This window comes from Electrona antarctica, assembly GCF_951216825.1.
Source record: "Electrona antarctica genome assembly, chromosome: 10".
Classification (NCBI taxonomy): domain Eukaryota; kingdom Metazoa; phylum Chordata; class Actinopteri; order Myctophiformes; family Myctophidae; genus Electrona; species Electrona antarctica.
In genome coordinates this window covers 53,844,395-53,864,639 of record NC_136791.1, presented here as the reverse complement: position 1 = coordinate 53,864,639, position 20,245 = coordinate 53,844,395, and the positions used below count along the sequence as shown (strand labels likewise).

The following is a 20,245-nucleotide window of genomic DNA, read 5'->3' as shown; positions in this document are numbered from 1 at the left end:
CATACGAGATGATGCCTGATCTTCTGACATCCATATTTGGTTGACTGGATGGCGTTGTCCTCACCTGGAGAGAAATGCCCCCGGAAATATGATTATTTCCAAAGCATATTTTAGACTGATTCAGTATTGACCATATTAAGCCAGGTCTCACGGCAGACAGCACTAATATAATAAACAAACGTGAACGTGAGCACTGCTGCCAACATAATACACGCATAATGTGGCCATACTGGCATACTCACCATAGCCTGGTCAAGGTTTCCCCCAGGTGGACGTGTCATTTCCAACTATTGCCAGCACATGGAAACTAGGGGCTACTGATATATACTATTCTCTGCCTATCGGGACGTAACTCGGACGGCGCTGAGTCGGGTCTTAAATACATTTCAATTGTACATTTAGGTAATGTGTGATTTATTTGGATTTATCCTTATTATTGTGAAAGATGTCCCCCAAATGTAAATTATTAATGTATTATTATTATTTTAATAATTATTATAAATGTGCAAAAAATATATATATAATTTATTTTACATGATTTCCTCTGATAAGTCCTAGTAGTAAAAAGTAGTAGTAAGGTTGAAATCGTTTTTTTGCAAGTAGAAATTAATCCGGGTTTTACAGGGTTAGTCATTCATTCATTCATTCATTCCCCCCGGAAATAAATAAATAAACACGGCTAATCATCCATCCATGTGTGACAATTGTTTGACACACATCATGTCATGTCATGTCTATCTATAGCAAGAGGTGGAATTGCGTCAGATCTTCTACACAAAGCAAAACAAAAGGGAGCAGTGCACCACCCTGTGGCAACAACTGGCACTGCTGACTGTTACAAGTTGACAGAGTGGATTATCTTGGATTACGTCCGCCAACATACATTCCAATAGTACATTTACTTGACCAAAAGGTAAAGACTGATTTATTTTGATTTATTCATTCTGGATCCTTAGTCCTTGGTCCGAGGTCACGAATCTTGACTGCAGACTTGTTGACTGTCTCGAACCAGCGTCCTCTCACACCATCAGCAACTGCCAGAACCACTGAGCCATCGTGGAATACTCTTAACCATGGATTTGGGGTAATTTTATCTTTTTTCTTTTTTTGGAAGGGAAGACAAAAAAAGAAAAAGTCTATTTTACCAATGCAAAGGGTGAAATATTGTCATAATGTACGTTGTGTTTGTTTTGGAAAGGAAAAAGTGTTTTAATGTACTTTTTACTGACGTTAGGGTAGAGTTTGTTTTAACAGTACAGGACTCTCTCTCACACACACACCAGAGACTGGCAGCTGACTGGCTCATTCAGGGTTGCCAGGTTGGTGGCTGTCAGGTTGTCTAATGCCTGCTGCATTGTGTGTGTGTGTGTGTGTGTGTGTGTGTGTGTGTGTGTGTGTGTGTGTGTGTGTGTGTGTGTGTGTGTGTGTGTGAACCAGCTACACTGGCATTTAAACACATTCATATTGTAACTGTTGCCACTATAGGTGATATAGTTTGCTTTATTCCTAAAAGGTACAAGTTCATAATGAAGAAGTTCATAATTAAGTCACATTTAAAACATTATTTCATGTATTTGTCTCAAGTTGTTGTTGTAACTGTTGCCACTATAGGGGATATAGTTTGCTTTATTTCTCTAAGACAAAGTTCATAATAAGGTTAAAATAAGTTCATAATTGTTTATTATCTTTCTAAGTGTACAAGTGCATAATTAAGAAGTTCATAGTTAATAGTTACATTCATGTTAAAACATTATTTCATGTCAAGTTGTTGTAATGCTTTTATTTTGAAGAGTCAACGTCATATTCTGTGTCTCGTTTGGTCTGCTCTCACGTCAATTGGTACACAGGAGTTTTGTGTATGCAATCAAGCCGCAGCTAGAAGCAGCAGCTCTGCCAGCTCCGTTTACACTGGTCATGGTCACACAAAGACTTTAAAGTTACAAGAAGTAAAGGTCATAAGAGACTGTCTAAGAAAAGGTTATAAGAAGACTGGAGAGTATTCCCCCTTTGTTATGCACGCAGCCAACGAGGTATTTGTTGTTTGTTTTGTCTGTATTTTACTCATGTGAAATGTTTGCATCTACATGCTGTGCATGTCATTTATGTTAATTGTACGTGCTTGTTTTATTGTTTGTTTAGTTTTCACGGTGGATTGGGAGGGCAAGAAGGCACCTTCCAATAAATCAGTTTCAAGGAAACCACATTGTGTCTGTTTGTGCTCGGAGGGAGTTACAGTTGTAATGGATGGACTTTGAACATATGAAACTGTTTTGGCCAGCTGTCCCAAATGCCAAGAAACGCATGACGGAACGACGAGAACCAAAAAGTGGCTGGCGTCAGTTTCGCCTCATAAAAGAGAAGATGCGCTCAGGTTGGTAGTTGCATCTATTATGTGCACTTTGTCTTCATTAACGTGCCAACTTGTGCATATGTTATGCATTGACAACCATTGCCTTGCCTCTGTTTGATTGATAGATGACTTCCAAGCATGTGAAGATTACGATCTCACCAGTGCTGCAGAAGCTGGTGGTGAAGAACCTTCTGGAAAAAGACAGAAGAAAAAAAGGCTTTATCCAGAATATGGTATGTTCTTTAACTTGGCAGTAGTCAATCTTCTCTGAATTGTAACGCTTACATGATTGATTGTCACTCGAATAACTGAATAACAAGGTCATTGTTTTTTGGCATTGAACATTTGGAATCTAAAAGCATAATTTGTTTGGCTTTTAGGTTTTGTAAAAAAAAGCACAGATGACAAAATATTAAATGAAAAACGAAACATTGCTTTAAGTTTTATATACAAAATGGCTGATCTACAAGCTCTTGATGACTGTGGGCTTGTAGAGCTGTTTTGGCAACTCTTCCTCTTTTTATTTTTTGGGAACATTTTGAATATTTTTCTTACGTGGAAGCGAGTAAGGCGTTTCACCCACAACTGCAATCAGGCAATAATTGCGACAGGGCTACTATAACGTCTGTACGCCAACACAATAATAATTCAACAAAGCTATTTGCAACTGAAGTTTTTGCCAACATTTCTGTCTCAATTAGTTGAGGACGAAGAGGAACACGGTGGGCAATCTGAAGAAGAGGAAGATCAAGGTTTGTTCCCCCCACCGCTGGACGTTGGCAGTCCCATTTGATTATGATTGAGTGTGTAGGCTACAAATGCCAGTGACGGGAGCAATATTGACGTGGAATATAGTATCTTTTCTGTTTCATATACAATACAGCTGAAGGCAGGTAATGAGTCTATACAGTAAAAAGATCCGGTTTTAATCACAGTTTTCTTTAGGTCGCTTCAGTCCAGAGCTGCCACTTGTGCCACAGAAGGTGGTGCTGCAAAGTGTTCGACCAAAAGGTTAGTATGAAGTCTGCTTTTATTAGCATTTGCCCCATACTCATAGTGGTATGCTAGTCATACACAACAATGTAATAGAGAGACACACTGAATCCCAAAACTATGTCTCATCAAACAGAAAAGTCGCAAGGGACGACCTCCACTCCATCCTCTGACCAAAATGCCCAGAAACACCAAGGAAGTAATTGTGACACACACACACACACACCCCAAAACTAGGTTGTGCTTCCTTAAACATTTTTCAACTTTAGATTGTTGTTTTGTTAAAGTCATCATTGTTTGCATTTATTTCATTTTGGAGCTGCCACTCTGTCATATATGGAGGATATATTAAATGCAATGGTAGTTCATATTGAATAAAAGTAAAGTAGATCACCTTCTCATGGATGCCTGTCTCATCAAACAGAAAAAAACAAGTCGCCTGGACCCAGCTCCACTCAATTGCCTGAGCCAATGCAACCAAGTAAGCGACGCACGCACACTTAAGTTGTTGTGGTATGGTTTTGCTTGTTGTTGTTCTCTGTTGTCGCCGCCATCTCATTCATCTCTTCTTGCGTGAGGAGCCTTTCAATCAGTTTGTCTTTTCCATCAGCACCCTCTTCCCAATGGTCTGTTTGAACTACTGCTGGCTTCCCCTCGCTGGATTCAGGTGTGATGATGATGCTGATGGCGGTGGACGATGGATGCTCAGTAGCATGAACTAATGATACAACCTGGATGGATGATTCAGTTGTGATGATGTTGGTGGCAGTGGATGGCTGCTCAGTATCACATGGTAGTGGAGTGCAGATTTTGTTGAAGTCAACTTCAGCAAAAGGTTCATCCTGGGCTTGAGGTGATTGTATTGGAACGCTGATGATGAGTGAAGAACCGCTTGTACTCTTTGATGCTCCAAAGAAACTCTTCTTCTCCTTCCTGCTGTTCACTGGTAGCCTGGCTAATAAGCCAGACTCAAATCGTCGTAATCCGCCGGCATGCAATTTGTTTTTGCCAACGGCTGATTCGGTCTGGCTTATTAGCCAGGCTAAGTCACTGGACCCATGGGTGTCTGTGCTGATGTCCTCCACTCTGGAGAAACACAGTAGCGTTACTGGATCGGGGCTGTTCTGCACTTTGAACAAACGTTTTTTCAGCCTTCTTAGGAATCCCCTTGTTTCTCCTGTCCCCCCTTCTTCACTGGAACCAGGAGCAGGATGATCTGTGCTGTTCAACTTGTAGGATTTTGATTTGATCATCGATCTGTTCACTTGGTAGCCTGCTGTCGTTCTTCTGCCCTCCTCCACCTCACTGGACCCATGGGTGTCTGTGTTGATGATGTCCTCCACTCTGGAGAAACGCAGTAGCGTTACTGGATCGGGGCTGTTCTGCACTTTGAACAAACGTTTTTTCAGCCATCTCAGGAACCCTGCTGTTTCTCCCGTCTCCCCTACTTCACTGCATGAACCAGAAGGATAATCTGTGCTGTTCTCCAACTTGTGGGATTTTGATTTGATCATTCTGTTCACTTTTAGTAGGTTAAGGTGCTAGTGTAAACCTCTTAACATACAGCTGCTGATTTCATAATGAGTTATGGTATTCTGCCACTTGCCTTTTTAAGTGAATCATAATCAACAAAACCTAAGTGGAAACCATGGTAACATCGAACTCCATCAACAAGACACGTCACATTAAACTGCTTTCCATAGGTAAAAACCATGGCAACGCCTCACAGCGAGATCAGGGCTACGTCACGGTCAAGTTGAGACACGCCCACCCAGCTTCTACGTGCTAAAACAGACGTCAGCGTTTTCATATTTTTCTGATGGAAATTGAATTAACATATTTTCTCTGAGAAGTGAGATTATTAGTATTAACTCAACGGTTACCTAAATCAAGGAGAACGTTAGTCATCTGCATCATAAATCAAGGAGAACGTTAGTATTCTGCATCATACCTAAACAATGGACCTGGTTTTAGCATTTTTGTGTCAACAATTACAGTCTATGGTCAATAACGAAGCTGTTCGGCAGTTCGGCCTATGGGATCTGTTGCCACAGTTCGCTGGTGGGTGCAGCTGGTGCTTAGAATATACTCTAAGGCCCTCATTTATCAATCGAGTGTAAAATCTGCCCCAAATTCGAGTGTAGGATTTGTAGTACACCCACGTCGGGTCGGCATTTACAAAGTGATCGCAGACAGCTGTTTCTTCCTAATTTCATTCCTAGCAGTGATAAATGTGACGGCTGAAATCAATCTGGCACGCCCTATGAAATCAAGCCTCGCCCTCGTTTTTGCGACATGAACAACTGCAATACGACCTGGAAACCATGGTTACAGGAAAAAAAAGTTTAACTCGCTTGCCTAAGTTGCCTTGCTGCCCCCTCCCATACACACACACACAGACGCACGCACGCACGCACACGCAACTTGTTGTATCTTAAATAAATAAACCTGCATGAATTAAATAAAGCTGTAGGACTACCCTGTCTGTTTCTCCTCTCGCCTCACCCCCCCCCGCACGCACGCACGCACATATCGCAATTTGCAAGCAACTGTCACTGTGTTGTTAGTTGTATATTAAATTATTAAAGTCTTTATTCATTTAATATACAACAAGATATATTAGTGAACGAAAACCTGAACCTGTGAACCATGAATTATATAACCAATAGGCGCGCACACACGCTGCTGTTTTGTCTGTCTCTCTATCACTGTGGTCCGTCCGTGACACCGTGACCAATTGACCATACACGTCCGACAGTCTATTTAAATTGCCTCGCTGTCAACTGTCAATTATATGAATATTGCAGCCAAAACCGTAGCCTCATGTGGCACTGGACAGTGCTGGTGGTGGGCTGCAGGCTGGCTTAGCCTATCTCCGATGCGTTCCCACTTGCGCTGGCACGGCACATTTGGCATTCGAGCGACGCGTCGGGTTTATTAAACGAGGAGGAGATTGCACATACTGTAACTCCAGAAAGACATCGGCCTGCTGTAGATTAGGCTACAGTAGGCTACACATGTTGGGACTCTCCGCGCTGCAGCACTGCACAGTGCACTATACTCTCCAACGTCCCATCATGGAAATATTTCAGCACATACAGCCCAAATCCTCGCATGTAGGCCTATGTGCTCATCATGCAAAACACTGTTTAAATGGCTTACGCATCTAACTTGCAACATTGTTTTTAAATGCGCGATTTTAATTGCTTGCTTGTAAAGTTGGAAATCTCCTACTAATTTCATATGACACAAAGACACATCGTTGATGTATTCCTTTACTTTTTTTTTTCTTTTTTACATTTAGCCCATATACATTTTAGGAGTGAATACATATGTTTCGATTCCTGTGACAGCCTCTCAGCTGGTCAAACAATGCTGCTCCGCTGTTCTACGACAGAAAAACAGGTGAGGACAAAGCGTACGACAGCTCCCGACCAGACGTGAGTTTTGTCTTGGCACAAGATCATTTTCAATCTTTGGCGCAAATCGTAAATGCCGAAAATTGCGGTAATTTCGGCGTACACCCATATTTTGGCGTACGCACGGTTGATAAATGAGGGCCTAAGAGCTGGTGGTTCAAAAGGCTGTTGTCATGGTTACGGTGTACCCACAGGCTATGGGATTGGGCTAAACTGCTACGAAAACCACTGTTGCCATGTCCGCTTATTATAAGCGATATTGGGCTTCATTTTCTGGGGCTTTGCTTGTTTCTATGGTTGTTTATTTGGGCTTCATAATGTTGTTTAAACCAGTTTTCTCAAACGTTTTCAAGCCAATGACCACCAAATAATCTGCAGACTTTACCACTACCAGGGACCACTCCACACCCGTCCACCCCTCTTTCACCATACAAGGATTTCTTTGAAAATAGCGTAGATTGGTTGCTTGTTTCTCTCTCAAAATCTGCCAACACTGGTGATAACGTTAGTACGCAGATGGATCTATGAGATGGATAAGTGCAATGATGAATGAAGTGAACGTCGTGTTATTACTTAGCAGCAGCACAACAAGCCTAATAGCTGTCTGAAAAACAACATAAACTTCTCTTATCACTCATCAGGTAATGACACGGTCATGCCACGGTAGCACTAGCGTTCAAATCGCCCAACACCTTGGTAAAAGCGCCCAGGCCAGCTCAGCCGACCCGCTAACTGCCCGTTTGCTGTGTGTGTGATGCATCGTTCACTGCTCACAAACTATAAGTCAAACATTTACTTGTTTCGCTCAGTCAGATGATGTGGAGCTGGAGCAGGACTTCTTCTTTCTAGAAGTTAACACGATGCTGTGATTAAAGGAAGGAACGGAAAACACCGTTTTTTTGCAGCTTTTTGTGGTGATTTCGCTCTGAAATAATAATAACAAAAATGAGTAGGTAAGTCTTGGAAAATATGTGTACTGTTTAGTACCAAGATGATAGCTTAAGCTAATAAGTTGTTTACAACAACAATGAGTTCAAAACTTCATGACATGTCGGGAAAATAAAGACTCGTCTCGTAGATGTATTTGATCGATTTTGACATGTTCATATCTGTGGTCACTGCGGGGACACCAGCGGAGTCCTTTAGCTCCGAACATGTACAAACTGCAAAAATATAAGATGCTTACCCTGTTGCCCCAAACGTCAGAGAGGCCTACGGGGTGCTTGTATAATGTATTAGTCCGTAGTTCTCAATATAGAAGTGTTTAAATCCCGTCTGTGACCGATATTCTGTCGGGATCCAGTTCTCAATGGGCGTTAGTGCATCCGGTGAAAGCCGGAATTACGCTCAATGTAAACGGGAAGTAAACAAGGGGGGAAATTGCGTTCGACCACAGTCTAGATTAAAGCACTTCTTTATAGACAACTATGGACTAATACATTGCGCAAACACGCCGCTCGTCTTCTTAACATGTAGGGCAAGCGGATAAGCACCTTTATAATTTGCATTCGTACATGTTCTGAGCGCTGCGGGCTTTACTTGTGACCGTGCAGTGACCACAGCAAAACATTACGGGTTGCAACATTTCCCGATGCACAAGGAATGTTTGGCCATAGGTCAGGGCGTGGTGTTCCAATTAATTAGTTGGAGGGTAATGTGATTGTGATGTGAATCATGCATGATGAGAGAGATAGAGGGGTAGGGATTTGGTATGGACTAGTATATTAATAATAATAATGAACTATCTTATCATTTATCTTATCATTATTTCTCTTAGACATATCCAGTATTTCCTTTCTCTTTTAATGTTCTTCTCTTATACTCTTTTCAATACAGTAGCAAATTACTTAAAAAAAAAAAAATCAATTATATTACAAAGATCCTGTATTTTCTTCTCTTTTTTACGCGCCCTCTGTTTGCACCATGATTCAAATTGCGATTTTATCGTGATGTAAATTGTTACCAGTTTTTATCGATTTTCGATTCATGATATATCGTTACATGCCTAACTGTGTATGCATGGTTTAAAGTCGTCAGTCGCCACGACTGATTGCAGTCATTTGGATTCCATAGACGCCAGCATGTATCCTAAGGAAGCATGTAGTGCAGCGAGAATAGCCGATCTACAAGCTCTCAATGCGTCATGCACTGAGAGCTTGTAGACAGGCTATTTTCGGTTATTATTTTTTACGATTTAGAGCATTTGATTCATTGAATGTTTTTATTTCACAGTATGAAGAATGGGTACATTTCAGACGAAAGCACAAGTCAATACAAAAACGGTTACTCTGTGGACCATCCATGATTAAGCATTACACTTATTTACAACAGGGTCCACCTTTTTCAATTCATCAGAACGACGTACAAATATACACTTCTATAAAAAACAGGAAATCAACATATAAAGAAAGGAAACGAGCCCAAAATGACATTTTTTTACCAGCCACACACACACACACACACACACACACACACACACACACACACACACACACACACACACACACACACACACACACACACACACAGCAGTATGTAGAACAGCAGAAACAATATTACTAAAACATCATCATTTTACATATACCTGTAGAGGGTATGCGCGTGACATCATCATACCCGGAAGTTATGAAGAACGCCTAACTGTTAGTGGCAAAAAAAACTACTTTCTGGCGTTGACGGTCCATACATCCAAACAGAAAAGTCCTATCACTTTATGCATGCACATACCCTCTATTGTGTTGATTGTTTAGCAAAACGGTGCTAGTGTGGGTGGGGCCTTTCGCACCGTTTCACAAATGGCACATTTTGGCATTTTTTTCCAGCGGTGACATTTCATTTAGCTTTAATCCACGCATTGTTTGTTTGTCTCCACACTACAGGCTCAGCATCGGGTGTGCGTACGCGTTCACATACAACCTGTTCCAGTTCTGTGGACACACATGGCTGCTGGCAAACATGACCGCCAGGATCCTCTCCTTTGGTCGAGGTGAGACATTCTTCCTTGGGACACACTTACTGGTATTTCGGGGGAATCTGTATCTAGACAGGCAGTCATAGAGGTAGGAAGGTTTGGGACATATCTAGACAGGCAGTCATAGAGGTAGGAAGGTTTGGGACATATCTAGACAGGCAGTCAGGGACATATCTAGGCAGGCAGTCAATGGAGGTAGGAAGGTTTGGGACATATCTAGACAGGCAGTCAGGGACATATCTAGGCAGGCAGTCAGAGGTAGGAAGGTCTGGGACATATCTAGACAGGCAGTCAGGGACATATCTAGGCAGGCAGTCAGAGGTAGGAAGGTTTGGGACATATCTAGACAGGCAGTCATAGAGGTAGGAAGGTTTGGGACATATCTAGACAGGCAGTCATAGAGGTAGGAAGGTTTGGGACATATCTAGACAGGCAGTCAGGGACATATCTAGGCAGGCAGTCAATGGAGGTAGGAAGGTTTGGGACATATCTAGACAGGCAGTCAGGGACATATCTAAGCAGGCAGTCAATGGAGGTAGGAAGGTTTGGGACTATGCAGGTAGTCATGGAGGTAGTTAGGTGCGAGACTATTGAGAGCTTTACAGACATGTAGTGTTCCTGGTTCAGAACAACAAAACCGTCATAGGTGAAGGCTCTCTCTACTCAGGGAGTCAAGTTGAGTCTCTGTAGCTGATGGGTGCAGATTCTTGAAGATCAATGGAAAAAGGGGAATATCCATCCATCTTCAACCGCTTATCCGTAGTCGGGTCGCGGGGGCAACAGCTCCACCAGAGTGCTCCAGACTTCCCTCTCCAGAGCAACATTAGTGACTTCCTCCTGGGGGATTCCGAGACATTCCAAGGCCAGTGAGTCGATGTGTTTCCTCCAACTGCGCCTTGGTCTGCCCCGGGGTCTCCTCCCAGTGGGACGTGCGTCGAGGACCTCCCTAGGGAGGCGCCCGAGAGGCATCCTAACCAGATGCCCGAACCACCTCAGCTGGCTCCTTTCCAGGCGAAGGAGCAGCGGTTCTACTCAGAGTCTCTCTCGTGTGACTGAACTTCTCACCCTATCTCTAAGGGAGATGCCAGCCACCCGTCAAAAGAAAACTCATTTTGGCCGCTTGTATTCGCGACTCTCTTAATAAAGTTTGAGTTTCTTTATTTCATCACGAGCAGTCTAGAGAAACAAACGCGCTTCGGGCACGCAGGCCGTGTTCCTGGTTCATTCATGTTGTTGTTGTCGTTGTTTTGCAGGCGCGTTGGCAGACACCTTCTATGCCGTCGGGGTGGTGATGACTCTCTGCCAGATGCTGTCCGTGCTGGAGCTGTTCCACATCGCTGACGAGATCGAGCAGAGCAGGCTCATACCTCGCCTGGTCCAAGTGTGTATTGATCTGTGTAAAACCCTGTCCTCCTTAAGAGCCTGGTCCAAGTGTGTATGGTCTATACCCTGTCCTCCTTAAGAGACAGTCTTTAAAGCCTGGTCCAAGTGTGTATGGTCTATACCCTGTCCTCCTTAAGAGACAGTCTTTAAAGCCTGGTCCAAGTGTGTATGGTCTATACCCTGTCCTCCTTAAGAGACAGTCTTTAAAGCCTGGTCCAAGTGTGTATGGTCTATACCCTGTCCTCCTTAAGAGACAGTCTTTAAAGCCTGGTCCAAGTGTGTATGGTCTATACCCTGTCCTCCTTAAGAGACAGTCTTTAAAGCCTGGTCCAAGTGTGTATGGTCTATACCCTGTCCTCCTTAAGAGACAGTCTTTAAAGCCTGGTCCAAGTGTGTATGGTCTATACCCTGTCCTCCTTAAGAGACAGTCTTTAAAGCCTGGTCCAAGTGTGTATGGTCTATACCCTGTCCTCCTTAAGAGACAGTCTTTAAAGCCTGGTCCAAGTGTGTATGGTCTATACCCTGTCCTCCTTAAGAGACAGTCTTTAAAGCCTGGTCCAAGTGTGTATGGTCTATACCCTGTCCTCCTTAAGAGACAGTCTTTAAAGCCTGGTCCAAGTGTGTATGGTCTATACCCTGTCCTCCTTAAGAGACAGTCTTTAAAGCCTGGTCCAAGTGTGTATGGTCTATACCCTGTCCTCCTTAAGAGACAGTCTTTAAAGCCTGGTCCAAGTGTGTATGGTCTATACCCTGTCCTCCTTAAGAGACAGTCTTTAAAGCCTGGTCCAAGTGTGTATGGTCTATACCCTGTCCTCCTTAAGAGACAGTCTTTAAAGCCTGGTCCAAGTGTGTATGGTCTATACCCTGTCCTCCTTAAGAGACAGTCTTTAAAGCCTGGTCCAAGTGTGTATGGTCTATACCCTGTCCTCCTTAAGAGACAGTCTTTAAAGCCTGGTCCAAGTGTGTATGGTCTATACCCTGTCCTCCTTAAGAGACAGTCTTTAAAGCCTGGTCCAAGTGTGTATGGTCTATACCCTGTCCTCCTTAAGAGACAGTCTTTAAAGCCTGGTCCAAGTGTGTATGGTCTATACCCTGTCCTCCTTAAGAGACAGTCTTTAAAGCCTGGTCCAAGTGTGTATGGTCTATACCCTGTCCTCCTTAAGAGACAGTCTTTAAAGCCTGGTCCAAGTGTGTATGGTCTATACCCTGTCCTCCTTAAGAGACAGTCTTTAAAGCCTGGTCCAAGTGTGTATGGTCTATACCCTGTCCTCCTTAAGAGACAGTCTTTAAAGCCTGGTCCAAGTGTGTATGGTCTATACCCTGTCCTCCTTAAGAGACAGTCTTTAAAGCCTGGTCCAAGTGTGTATGGTCTATACCCTGTCCTCCTTAAGAGACAGTCTTTAAAGCCTGGTCCAAGTGTGTATGGTCTATACCCTGTCCTCCTTAAGAGACAGTCTTTAAAGCCTGGTCCAAGTGTGTATGGTCTATACCCTGTCCTCCTTAAGAGACAGTCTTTAAAGCCTGGTCCAAGTGTGTATGGTCTATACCCTGTCCTCCTTAAGAGACAGTCTTTAAAGCCTGGTCCAAGTGTGTATGGTCTATACCCTGTCCTCCTTAAGAGACAGTCTTTAAAGCCTGGTCCAAGTGTGTATGGTCTATACCCTGTCCTCCTTAAGAGACAGTCTTTAAAGCCTGGTCCAAGTGTGATACAGCAGTGGTGGAAAAAGTACTAAATGTTTTTACTTGACCCATTTAGGCCTGATGTCGAAATTTAAAAAAAAAAAAACTTTTTTAAAATGTATTTTTTTCTCAGTGGTTCTCAATATTTCATGTCAAGGATCCCAAAAATTATATGTAATATGCCGCCGACCCCCCCATCTGAAAATATGTTGTTCCAGGGACACCCCCCCCCCCCCCCAGAAGCAAAGATTTGAGTTTAAAACTGAAACTCTGAAAGAATATATATTCAAAGATTTGAGGCACATTTTTCACGATTTTTCAAAAATAGCAGACCTACAAGCTCGTAGCGCGGCACTCGGTGCCACGCTATGAGCTTGTAGATCTGCTATTTTTCAATAGCTAAAATATAATGTTTAAAACACAAAGGGGTTCCCGCCCCCAAAATGGGTTAATGAATACGGTGTTGTCTTTTCCACCACGCAGGTGGTGGAGAGGAACCTGTTGCTGTTCCTGGTGATCATCGGCCTAGAAGACCTACAGAGCAGTCCAATTGTGTTTGTCCAGTTCATGCTGTGGAACATCCTCGACCTGTTGAGGTGTGTACCCAACCAGTGGCGTGCACAGATAGACACTAGGGGGTGCTAGAGCACCCCCTGCCCTTTTGGCAATGTGCCCTTTTGAAAAAAGAAAATAAAAAAAAACTTTTTTTCTACTTTTTTTTGATTTTTCAAAAATAGCAGACCTACAAGTTCATAGCGCGCCACTCGGTGGCGCGCTATGAGCTTGTAGATCTGCTATTTTTCAATAGCTAAAGCATAACATAATGCTAACACCAAAAGGGGTTCCCGCCCAAAATAGATTAAGGCAACCGGCCGGTTCCACGCGCTGCACAAGGTGCCCTTTTTTAACTTGAGCACCTGCCCCTCTAAATGTCTGTGCACGCCACTGGGTGTGTACCCAACTCCTTACTGCTGTGGTCCACGATCCACTTTGACTGCCGCCTAGTGGTCATTGGAGGTAGGCAGTTAGCTTGGAAATGACTGGATTACTACTCATTTTACGTCTGGTCTCCCGGCCTTGCAGACTGAGAGAGGAAGAAACGGCTAATAGTGAGCATTAGCTCACAATGTTTATCTTTCGCCAGAAACTGTAACATGGCGATCACGATGCGGTGAAAATTCACGCATAGGATCCGGTGAAAATTCACGCATAGGATCCGAACATCGGATGTTTGGTCAAAACCACGGACAGCGTCGTGGTTTCAGAGAAAATGAGCGAGGGAAAATCAATTCTGTCCATTGGTCAACATTTAGTGATGTGAACATAAAGCTGAAGTCAGTGTTTTTCTAAATGGACAGTGGACCATCAATGGCCCGACATGGATTACAGTCGCCACGACAGATTTCAGTCATTTGAATTCCATAGAAGTCAGCATGTTGCACAGTGAAAATAGCGATCTACAAGCTCTGTAGTGCTTGAGAGCTTGTAGACAGGCTATTTTAGTAGATAGGCTTAATCCATTCTGGGCAGGAAGTCGGGAACCCCTTTTGGTGTTAGCATTATGTTATGCTTTAGCTATTGAAAAATAGCAGATCTACAAGCTCATAGCGCGCCACCGAGTGGCGCGCTACGAGCTTGTAGGTCTGCTATTTTTTTAAAAATCGAAGAACGACTGACATAGAAACATAGCTTTTTCAGAAAACTGTCAGGATGTAGAAGACATTTTTAGAATCTGATCTCAGGTCAAAATGGGTTAAACGAGCCAATGAAAGCAATATGAAAAGAGAGCAACAACATGCACATCCCCAACCCTTAAGTTTGCTGAGCAACGAACAGGAAAGAACAAAATGAAACGCTCCGCACACCGAACGCTCCAAAGCGACAGATGCTTTTACACCGAGCGCTTCAATGCGAGTATGTGTCAGATGATTCTTTTATCGTACCAGAATGATCTGCGTGACGTTTGGAGCACACAGGGCTCTTCTTCACACTAAAGCGAACACGCTGGAACGCCAATCTTTATACGCAACCCACAAAAACAATCAACGCGATCACATGGAATGCAGTACAGCTGTAGACATTTTCTCACGTGACCAAAACAAGTCGGGATGGTAAAAGACATATTAAGAGTAGTCATCTTTCTGATGTATTTCAACTGCGTATGACAATCGTGTACGTCACTTTACTATGATGACTCTTTTTAAAAGACACGTGACCAAAACAAGTTATGGTAAAAGACTCTTTTACCATCCTGAATTGTTTTGGTCATGCCCAATCAGTCACTAGCCTGCACCTGAGACGTTCCTTTTGACTGACACCAAGTTTAGAATAAGAATTGAATACCACAGAATATCAACACGAAGAAACGGTAGTAGTGGATGGAGAGAGGATTTTTGTCCAACCAAGAAACGGCAACCAATGGCTGCAAAGAGGGGGTTCGCTTAGGAAACGACGCCGGTGACACCGTTGCACAAATCACACATTAGGACACAATTATTCAGTCGGGAGATCGAAATGAAGCCCCCCCCCCCCCCCCCCCCCACCAGTAACAGTGGTGGGCTGCCACTGTTGCATGCATAGGGGAAGCACTGCATTTTAGTTCATAATATTTCTTTCCAAAGTATCGTAAACGTATGTAATGTATGGAGTGTGTTGCCCCCTGTGTTCAGGTATCCTCACCAACTCCTCTGCGTGATGAAAATGCCCTCCTTTGGCCTGCTGTGGGCTCGCTACACTCTGTGGATCCCTCTCTACGTCGTCTCCGTCATTACAGAAGGTATGACGCGCCGTTAGACTGCGCATGCATGTGCCGTTAGACTGCGCATGCATGCGCCGTTAGACTGCGAATGCATGCGCCGTTAGACTGCGCGTGCATGCGCCGTTAGACTGCGCGTGCATGCGCCGTTAGACTGCGTGTGCATGCGCCGTTAGACTGCGAGTGCATGCGCCGTTAGACTGCGCGTGCATGCGCCGTTAGACTGCGAATGCATGCGCCGTTAGACTGCGCGTGCATGCGCCAGGCAGGGAATTAATTGACTGCATATTCATTTAACCCATTTTGGACTGAGGTCGATTAAAAAAAGGCTTCTAAATCCTAACTTTTTTCTGAAAAACCCATGTTTCTATGTCAGTGGTGCTCAACCTTTTTCATGTCAAGGACCCTCAGAATTATCTCTATTGGGCCACGGACCCCCATCTCAAAATATGTAGTTCCAGGGACCCCCCCAGAAGCGAATATTTTAGTTAAAAATGTTCGCTCTGAAATATATATTCAAAGATTTGCGCCACATTCTCACGACTTTTCAAAAATAGCAGACCTATTTTTCAATAGCTAAATTATAACATGTTTAAAACACCAAAAGGGGTTCCCGCCCAAAATGGGTTAAAGCAATACTTTTACCCCATCATTACTTTTTCATTGTCAAATTACTCACCCTGTGAAGCCTTGGGATTCACGGAGATGTTTTAGTTTTTCTCGCCTTCCTTCCTTCACGGCGAATGGATGATCAAAAACTACGAGAAATGCCTGATGAATCAAATGATATAGGATTAGAACAGGATTTAACGGCAGCAAAACAATGGCAAAATGTACTACTACTGGCCTGGGCCATGGCTCAGTGGTCCAGGCACCCAGTCTGGCAGTGTGCCGCGGGTTCGACTCCCGATCCCGACGGCCTTTACTGCATGTCTTCCCCCCATCTCTCTCCCCATTTCCTGTCAGCCTACTGTCTGTCCCTCCATAAAATATATAAAATAAAAGGTGAAAGCCACAAAAAAAAAAACGTTTAAAAAATGTACTACTGCTAAACTAGAAAACACACATTTTCACTCAAACGTCACTGTTTAACACACTTAGGATAAATAGGATCATGCACTAAGGTAGGAGCGAGTCTACGCACTCAGCATTTGTGCACAAAACTGTCGTTTATCCAAGTTATCCAAAGTTTCAGTGAAAAATGCGTTTGTTTTGGAAGTGCAGATAGATATGACTGGATAGAGTGCACTTGGATTATACTGTGAGAGCTGTGTTGTGTTTAGTTTTGCTGTGTTGTTCATCCAGAAACCCTATTTTTCTTCAAGTGAAGTTTGACTCTGTTCCACAGATGCACATTGGAAATATAAGCTTGTAGATGGGCTATTATCACACTCTTTCTCACGTAATATTTGACAATTTGGCCAAAAAAGTAATTCAATTGTAACGCGCCACCGAGTGGTGCGCTACGAGCTTGTAGGTCTGCTTTTTTTGAAAAATCGAAGAACGACTGACATACATAGCTTTTTCATAAAACTGTCAGGATGTAGAAGACATTTTTAGAATCTGATCTCAGGTCAAAATGGGTTAAATACAGTACTTCTTCTTCAAATCTTCTTAGTTACTTTCCACCACTGCAAATGACCCTTGGGATGACCCCCCCCCCCCACACACACACACACACAAGCATATAGCTCGGGGCTGGGCAACTTTGACGATGGAGAGGGCCACTATATTTCCACACTCACTCCCTAGGGCCATATATTACTGTCGTAGGAAAAATAGCCGATCTACAAGCTCAAAACACGTCGCGCTGCGAGACGTTTTGAGCTTGTAGATCGGCTATTTTTGCTATATTCGAATTTAAATCTTGAATTTGTGCTAAAATTAACATTTTTATGTCATTTCAAATGCCTTTAATTATACTTGTGTTGAAGCAATGAGCTACTAATTTAGACTGAAGTAATAACAGCGGGTCATGTTTGCATGTTGTGGAATAGTAACAGCTGAAACCAATATTATATCAGTATTCTGACATTAACCTGAGGGCCACATTAAGTGAAGGTGGGGGCCGCCAGTTGCCCACCCCTGATATAGCTTGTTGCTTAGCAGAAAAGGAAACGACACAATAAAAATGTAAAGATAGCCTATTTTAAAATGGCAGCTAGCTTCCTTACTTGGATTCCGGTGTAGTGTAGTTCCAGACTCCATATAGCATTCGGAGATTGTGGAATAGTTGTCTGGCTATACGCGAGACTATACGTAGCAGTAGACATTTTGTCACATCCTAACTGCTGTGCTGACATTGTGTGTGTGACGTGGCGTCCAGGAATCACGGTGTACCAGGCGCTGCCCTACCTGGAGTCGTCCAGCAACAGTAGCACATACACCCAGCTGACCCTGCAGCCCGTGTCCCCTGGCTTCGACCTGCACATGCTGCTGAAGATGTACCTACCCATCCTCGCCGTTGGTGAGACACGCACACTGACACATGCACACACTGACACGCACGCGCACACACACACACACACACACACACTTAACCCATTTAGGCTTGACGTCGAAATAAAAAAAAGTCGTCTTCTGAAAGAATATATATTCAAAGATTTGTGCCACATTTTCACGATTTAAAAAAAATAGCAGACCTACAAGCTCGTAGTGCGCCACTCGGTGGCGCGCAATGAGCTTGTAGATCTGCTATTTTTCAATAGCTAAATAATGCTTAGTTAAAACACCAAAAGGGGGGCCCAGGCGGTGGCGTAACCGTCTGGGCACCCGACTGGTAATCCAGTCGCAGTGTGCCGCGGGTTCGACTCCCGAGCCCGACACGGCCCTTACTGCATGTCTTCCCCCATCTCTCTCCCGTTTCCTGTCAGCCTACTGTCTGTCCCTTCAAAAAAAAAACAATAAAAGGCGTAAGCCGCAAAAAAATATCTTAAAAAAAAAAAAAAAAAAACACACCAAAAGGGGTTCCAGTCTAGAATGGGTTAACTTAACCCCTTGTGTAGGGTTAAGTTTTACATGTATTTTCTCTAGCTTTGTTTGGATCAGCAGCAAATTTGAACTGGAAACACGTGACAAAGAGGGAACTGTTGTTCTATAAAGAGCCTAGATTTATTACCTCTCCATCAGGTGGAGAGGGAGAAAACAAGCATACACTTAACCGTATCACTGCCACCTGGTGGACGCAAATGCCAACGCTTGAACTGGCGACCCGGATCTACTTGGTTTTAGTGTGATCCATTTTAGATGCTAAATAGTTAGCGTCAATGCTAGCGAGCTAAAATGAGGCCATCATTGCTCTAGAAAGCGCCAATGTTCCAATCGGGATCACCGGGCAATCAGAAAAGACCTCCGAACGTCGGGCGTTTTGTCAAAACCACGGATCCGGTTTGATATCAATAATAAAGCTTATATGACGGAACGTTTTGTCACGAGCACAAGTACATACAGAGATGTTTAACTAAAGGATCATACATAGTCTGGATTTTCGGTGGTTAGGTGACCACCGAACTACAACATGACGTCACGAGCCGCGGTGAAGAGCAAACCACCGCCACCGCTCCAGCCCTTCTCTCTGTTTTTACTCACCACCGCTCAACGTTATTTCAGCTCCGGTGGTCACCTCAGCACCGAAAAACCAGACTATGAATAGGCCTTTACTTGTCGTCACTGTCTTCTCAGGTGCTGGTGTCACAGTGTGGCAGCTGTTGAAGGAACGCAGACAGCAGTTGGACAAGTGGAACAAGAAGCATAAAAGGAAGTGACATGTAATGGTGGACATCCTCTCAACACTCTGACGCTGGAATCTATCTTTTACCCATAAAGACCGGAGGCCTATTCTACAGTACAAATGTCTTCTAAATTTCAATTTTCAATTTTCAGAAAAACTTATGTTGCCATATCAGTGGTGCTTGAACTTTGCCATTGGCGGCTTTGGCCACCGACTCCCATATCCAAATATGTGCATATGTTGCAATTTTGTACTTATTTTGTTACATGCATCCTAATGTCATTGTATAATTGTGTTTCCTTTTCTTGGTGTTCTGTGTAAAGCACATTGAATTGCCTTGTAGTTGAAATATACTAAACAAAAACCATTGCCTTGCCCCTGGTAGACCGTTATTAAAACTGTATTTAGTTGTTGTGACAGTATGTTGAAGAATGTATGATGTACATTTTTGGGGGGAGTTTGACATTCGGCTCAAGACACAGACATACTCAAATACTAAAACTAAAACATTGACATCTGGTCACGACGTAGGTGTGAGGGCCGCGTAGTGGCCCAAACTCTAGATGTGAGGGCCAATAATCAATACTGCAGTAAAGGTCTATAGTAAAAGTCTGGAATTCTAAATGTACTTGAGTACCAAAAAAAAGTACAAAAGTATTGGTATCAAAATGTACTTAAAGTACCAAAAGTAGAAAATTATCATTATGCAGAATGTCTCATTTCAAGTTTTCAAATGTAAAAAAAATCTGACAATAGCAGACAGCGAGCTTGTAGGTCTGCTATTTTTGAAAAATCGAAGAACGACTGGCATAGAAACATAGCTTTTTCAGAAAACTGTCAGGATGTAGAAGACATTTTGAGAATCTGATCTCAGGTCAAAATGGGTTAACCATTGCTTTGTGTACATTTATGGAGAAGTATGGAGGGTGTTAGAAAACTACAAACATCATCAATCAAAATAACT

At 43.2% G+C, this 20,245-nt stretch overlaps 2 protein-coding genes across 6 annotated transcripts in view; both read left to right on the top strand.

Moving 5' to 3' along the window:
* Positions 1-11,217, top strand: part of LOC306931318 (uncharacterized protein) — a 49,603-nt gene extending 38,386 nt beyond the window's left edge. For 2 of the 5 annotated variants that reach the window (XM_079512665.1, XM_079512663.1), the window contains exons 8-10: positions 6,648-6,748; positions 9,642-9,748; positions 10,987-11,217. In XM_079512665.1, coding sequence (XP_079368791.1) covers positions 6,648-6,748; positions 9,642-9,748; positions 10,987-11,195 — 417 coding nt within the window. In that variant the 3' untranslated portion in view covers positions 11,196-11,217. Of the gene's footprint in view, positions 1-1,874; positions 2,031-2,139; positions 2,372-2,475; positions 2,584-3,051; positions 3,103-3,295; positions 3,362-3,479; positions 3,543-3,767; positions 3,825-6,647; positions 6,749-9,641; positions 9,749-10,986 lie in introns of those variants that run through there. The other 3 variants (XM_079512666.1, XM_079512664.1, XM_079512667.1) reach the window with 3 other exon arrangements.
* A 2,146-nt stretch (positions 11,218-13,363) lies between these two features.
* Positions 13,364-19,648, top strand: LOC306930880 (very-long-chain (3R)-3-hydroxyacyl-CoA dehydratase 4-like; the record flags this gene model as incomplete). Its single annotated transcript, XM_079511976.1, has 4 exons — positions 13,364-13,392; positions 15,466-15,572; positions 17,878-18,018; positions 19,233-19,648. 4 exons carry the CDS (start codon positions 13,364-13,366, stop codon positions 19,313-19,315), a joined length of 360 nt encoding a protein of 119 aa, XP_079368102.1. The 3' UTR covers positions 19,316-19,648.
* Between the last annotated feature and the right edge of the window lie 597 nt (positions 19,649-20,245).